General features: G+C 35.7%; 2 protein-coding genes across 2 annotated transcripts in view; both read right to left on the bottom strand.

Moving 5' to 3' along the window:
• Positions 1-2,014, bottom strand: part of usp47 (ubiquitin specific peptidase 47) — a 44,582-nt gene extending 42,568 nt beyond the window's left edge. The window contains exon 1 of the mRNA XM_016540816.1: positions 1,716-2,014. Coding sequence (XP_016396302.1) covers positions 1,716-1,760 — 45 coding nt within the window. The 5' untranslated portion in view covers positions 1,761-2,014. The remainder of the gene's footprint in view (positions 1-1,715) is intronic.
• A 1,825-nt stretch (positions 2,015-3,839) lies between these two features.
• Positions 3,840-6,049, bottom strand: part of LOC107730066 (tetranectin-like protein) — a 9,053-nt gene continuing 6,843 nt past the window's right edge. The window contains exon 3 of the mRNA XM_016540799.1: positions 3,840-4,277. Within this exon, the coding sequence (XP_016396285.1) occupies positions 3,880-4,277 (398 nt within the window). The 3' untranslated portion in view covers positions 3,840-3,879. The remainder of the gene's footprint in view (positions 4,278-6,049) is intronic.

Below are 6,049 nucleotides of genomic sequence, written 5' to 3'. Positions count from 1 at the left end.
TTTTTTTTTTTTTTTTCCTGCATCAGCCAATCAGTTTTTCTATTTGGCTGTTAAGTGTCAGAAGTGAGACTTTTATTCTGTCAGACATTCTCTGTCTTCATTAGTTTAGTATTTTTGTTGAACAGTTCAGTCTAATAAATTATTAACAGAAATATTAAACAAATGGTGTAAATGGTGTATATGAAAAAGCATAGTGTTTGCCTTTCCATTATTAGTAACAGAAAAGCTAGGCTTTATATATTAATAAATATTTAATTCAAAAAAAATTCCAAACAAATCCTGCTGTTAGATGCTCTGAAGTGTGCATTTTTAGTCATGTTTTTAATTTGTGGAAAATTCAGTTGAATCCTGAAAAATTCCAAAATAAGGGAGCTGCTATCAAAAGAATAAATAAATAAATAAAGGGTTTGAAACTTTTTCTTTTTTTTCCAATTTTTTAAAATTATTTCTACTTTAGTAAATATTATGTAGTAGTAATTTATTTTTATTGCCATGTCAGCATCTAAGGCTATCTTCTTGGCAAAACTGACTTGCAATAATACAAGAGTTAAATAAACACAAGATACAAACCAAGGAAACAGAAAAAAATGCAGTTAAAGTTATACAATTTACTTTTTAAATTAACATATGATAAAAAAAAAAAACTTAAATCTTTTCTGGTAAAATCTTACTAAACAAGTCTGTAAATATTATGTAAAATAAATATAAATTTCATTACAGCATGTGTTATTTACTATCTTAAAAAATTAATCTAATTAAAATGTGTGATATCATACCTTGTCAGCATTATGGAGTTACAAGTACCATGATACTGCCATTAATTATTTCCAGATATTACTTTTTAAGCATCCAATAAATACAGTCTATCCTTGCTAATATTAAGGTCGAATGATTTTATACATAAACAATATAACGTTAACTTGTTTAACTGCACTGACATTTATTTTAAAATGACCTTTTTATGAGTTAGCATGAAAAACGAAAAATAACATCCCGACAGTTAAAAGTCCAAAAGTGTTCCTGTACATTCAGATAAATAACTCGATTCTCATCTGATTTGAATCATGTCCACAAATAAAGTACAGAAACAGTGTATTTGATCTGAATTGATCAGAACAGGTTGCCACGTAAAATTGTTCTTGATTAAAATCCACTCATCTATAATAGAGAATATATATAGAGCAGTGTTAAAATCCGATTTGACGTGTGCTGACTGACACTGCACAGACTTTTAGAAACGAAAGTAGAGAGCAGTCCTCAAATACCTGAATTATGACTCTAATCTGAATCATGTCCATGAATGAAGTGATGTGGATTAAATCAAGCGGTCTAATCTGTGCTGCTAACACATAAACTATGGCGCACACTTTAGCGCCTCCCTAAACTCACTCCAGCAGGACACTTTCCAGGATGTGTGACAAGTAAACAGTCGGGCAGCACACATGACAACACGTTATCCGGTTTATTAATCACATAAACCACCGGACTCGAGTGGTTATTAACGTATTTAATCTGTTGGAAGGACTTGTTGACTGATAGTTAGCTGAGCTGTTGCTAGCACTCTCCTGCTAGCCGCTGAGCCCAATACTGACACGCACTTTCATATCTCTCCCTACATTTATTTAAACGCGAATCCCTGGCTCATGGTGCGATTTAACGTATAGAGCGTGGTGGTGTAATTTCTCTGTGTTATTTTGGGGTCGGTCATCGCTCACCTCTTTGGGCACAAACTGCTTTTCTTCGCTGGGCACCATTTCCATCTGATCCTCCAGCCGCGGTCCGCTGTCAACAAGAGCTCTGCGAGTCGCTTTCGGACACCATTCTGAGTGTGTTAGGCAAAACCAGGCGATGTCGAAGAATCAACTTTAGGGCTAAAGGGCTCTTAATCCAGTTTAATCTGTGTTACCCTCTTTCTGCTCGGACTGTGAGCAAAACAGCAATCAATGGAGGAAAAATGGCCGCTACGCACTTTCGCGAGACTTCACATCAATCTGCGTCACTTCCGACAACACTCTTGTCTGTGTGCATTATGAAACAGCTGAAAGTGTAAACTGGCAGTTAGTGAAATGAAAATATTGTGATGTAATTCGAGACTTTGCATGATAGTTATGAAATATAAAACTTATCCCGAGAACACACTTCAACCTTTTGATTAAAGTTTGCTGTCATTATATAACTTGACCTTTGCCTTCATGTATGACAGTGTGGTTTTATTGTGTTCACTGCTTTCCCAACACTGAAATTTTAGGTAAGTGGACAGATTAGATATTATTTAGCCTTTTTTGCCCCCCAAAAATGAAAAAAATGTCTTTCAGTGTGAATTATATATATATTATACACTTTTAGTATTAATTATATCGCCTATATATATATATATATATATATATATATATATAAAATGATAAACCTTTAATAGGTATAAATATATAAATAGGTACATATTTATTTTTGTATCATTGATATACTATTAAAGTTGTTAATATTTTGATTTGATTCTAGTTATTTATTTAGTTTTCTATATCATTTTAGTTAACAGTTTTAGTAATTTTGTAGCATGTTTTTGTAATTTTTATTCGTTTTTTTTTTCAATGTCAAATTTTTTATGTATTTTTTAATATGCTGAATATATAATTCGAAGTATTTTTTATTTAGTAGGTTTAATTCATTTAGTATTTTAAATTAAACTAAACTAAAAATGTTGTTTTTTTTAGGGTTTAAGTTTTAGTTAACAATAATAACCCTGATTAATATATATATATTTTTTAGAGCGTGGTGGTGGTATATATATTTAAACGAAAAGATTTTTAAAGACTTTAATGGACATTATTTCCTGAACAAGTCAACTCCTCTAATGTTTATTCAAATAAACAGGGGGAAAACTTTTCAGAGTTGTATGTGCTAGGGATAGAAATGTGTATTATTTTACAGCAGAGTTGTTGTTCCTTTTTTTATTGTCCCATATTTTATATTATATTTTATTTTCATATAATCATTCCTTTTGTTCTGCATTTCATTTTCATTCATTATGTTTGTAGTGTTGGAATGCCGCCTCCCTTGTTGTGTACATTATTTTATAAATAAATAAATAATTTGACCTACAGATAATCTATATAAATATACAGGTTTGTTGTATTTTTTGTTAGGGTTTTAGTTTTAGTTAACAATAATAACCCTAATATATATATATATATATATATATAAACCAAAAAAATTTTTAATACTTAATGGACATTATTAGATTTTAAAGGACAAGATTTTCCTGAATAATCCTCTAATGTGTATTCAAATATACAGGAGGAAAACTTTTCAGCGTTGTATGTGCTAGGTATATTGTATGTGTTGTCCCTTTTTTATTGTCCCATATTTTGTTTTATATTATATTTTATTTTCATATAATGATTCCTTTTGTTCTGCATTTCATCTTCATTCATTATAGTGTTGGAATATCGCCTCCCTTGTTGTGTGCATTATTTTCGAAATAAATTATTTGACCTACAGACCTTATATGTAATCTATATAAATACACAGCTTTGTTGTATTTTTTTTTTAGTCATCATAATTTTTTAACAATTGTTCTGAACAGATGACAAAATATTCAAAATTCTAAATCTTCAAAATAATCTGATTACTACTATAAATGTTTCATTTGTGTAACAATTACCATGATACCATATCCAGAAAAACCATTAGATCATTATTGCAAGTTTTCTTTTTTTTTTTCGCTGCCTTGAAAAACAATCACTGTAAATCTGAGGAAGTTTCTGTTTAGTGTTCCTCGAGTGAATAAAGAGGACACATCATACATTACCACTGAGTGTTTCATTTTTATTGACCTGCTTCAATCTTTAACAAGCATCTTTATGTCATGTTTGATGCACATCATGGGATCAGATATTCACAGATGTAGTTTTTCTGACAGCGACAGACCTCGTCATGCCATTTTCCCTGTGCTGCCAGCGAAAGCGCGACACAGCTCTCTCTCTTCCCTCCGGTGGGCTCTCTCTTGGAACGATCCCAGTGGAAGAAAGTGACAGGCAGGCTGTTCACATCCACATACTGGCCTTCCTTCACTATGTCTGTTATGCCGATCCAGAAATCATTGGATGCGGGTGAGCTGCGTTTGATGTAGTCTGTGAGCTCGTCGTTCTGGTTGATGTCTCGAGGTATGGCCAGGGTCCCTCCCTGTGCGATGCAGTCCTCGTTGGCCTCATGGTAGTGCTTGGCCTGCTCAGAAACCAGGTAACATTTCCTGTGGGCTTTGATGCCACGCAGGCAAACTGAAACATATACAAAAACATTTACTCATGTAAACTGGTTTATAGCAGTTTCGCACATTATATTTTCATCTTTATTTATGAAGCACTATTTATAAGCTAACAAGTACTTACATTGTTCATTCTTTAGTCAGTTATTACAGTATATTCACATCTGGCACCATTTAGTGTTTCACAAGTCACAACATATATGTTTTATATATATGATTTGTTATTTTTGTATATATTATATATATATTATTATTATTATTATTATTATTTATTGTCAGTTCGCCCTTGTGAAAAAGAAATACACCTTAGCATACATTTAAAAATGGTACTTTTAATGGAAATAATATACTTTAAAGAATATACTTAAGTCTGAACTGAATGTAATTGTTACGAGTCCTGTCCATGGACTTCCGTCCGATTGCCACCAGATATCGCTCTTCCATTACATTGACTCTCTCACTACACAGACTGTTAACTGTTTAACGGATTACTCTTGTGTCTTGCCTGTGCCATATCTGTTTGCTGGTGTTCGACCCTGCCTGTTTCTGACCATGTCTTCTAATAAAGCTTTGCAAATGGAGGATCCAGCAGCTTTTCTTGTGGACATTGGCCAGGTATGGATTTTGCAAGACTGTTGTTAGCCCTCAAGCAGGGCATGCGATCGCTCGAGGATTATATTCAAGAGTATCTGGAAATTGCTTACTATTCTGATTTACCGGACTGTGTTTTAATAGACTTTTTCTGTGAGGGCATTAATCAACCACTAAAGTCTAAACTCATTCACGAGGGTCCGACAATGCTTTGTTGTGTGTTGGCTCTTCATTCACTGTGGGTGTCGCGTAGGAGGAACATGACACCTCGTCTGTGACTGAAATGGTGGCCGCACCGGAGCGCACTCACATAATGGCAGCGACAGTGGAGCCTTTTCGCAAAATGGCGGCGACAACAACGCCCTGTCCTGTCACAGCTGCCGTCCCTGAGTCAAGTCAAGTCACAGCTGATTTTCCTGAGTCAAGTCAAGTCACAGTTGATCTTCTTGAGTCAAGTCAAGTCACCGTTGATCTTCATGGTTCAAGTCAAGTCACGGTTGATCTTCATGAGTCAAGTCAAGTCACAGCTGCTCGTCATGAGTCTTGTCACGTCTCAACTGATCTTCCAGAGTCTTGTCACGTCTCAGCTGATCTGCCAGAGCCTCGTCACATCTCTGCTGATCTGCCAGACCCTCGTCACGTCTCAGCTGACCTTCCAGAGCCTCGTCACGTCTCAGCTGATCTTCTAGAGTCTCGTCACATCTCAGCTGTTCTTCCAGAGTCTCGTCACGTCTCAGTTGATCTTCTAGAGCCTCGTCACGTCTCAGCTGATCTTCTAGAGTCTCGCCACGTTTCAACTGTTCATCCAGAGTCTTGTCACGTCTCAGCAGTTCGTCCAGAGTCACGTCACGTCACAGCTGATCTTCCAGAATCTCGTCACATATCAGCTGATCTTCCAGAGTCATTTCACATCACAGCTGATCATCCAGAGTCACGTCACATCACAGCTGATCATCCAGAGTCACGTCACGTCCTGTCTGTTACACCCAGACTATCAAGGTCATCCCTTCGGTATCCCAGTCTGGTATCCAGTTTGAGGGATGCACCGTTGGTGTCTGCACGCGCAACTGGTATCCCCAAACCCACTCACTCTAGTCTTCCTGTTCCTGAACTGATTCCCCTGTCTGAAGCGCTTCCCATGATGGGGATCGCTTTTTGGTGTGTTTGGGCTGCATACACTACCACAGAACTTCC

This window comes from Sinocyclocheilus rhinocerous, unplaced genomic scaffold (assembly GCF_001515625.1).
Source record: "Sinocyclocheilus rhinocerous isolate Xijiao unplaced genomic scaffold, SAMN03320098_v1.1 scaffold878, whole genome shotgun sequence".
NCBI classification, from domain to species: Eukaryota; Metazoa; Chordata; class Actinopteri; order Cypriniformes; family Cyprinidae; genus Sinocyclocheilus; species Sinocyclocheilus rhinocerous.
The sequence above is the reverse complement of the archived record's forward strand: the minus strand, read 5'-3'. Positions and strand labels throughout refer to the sequence as shown.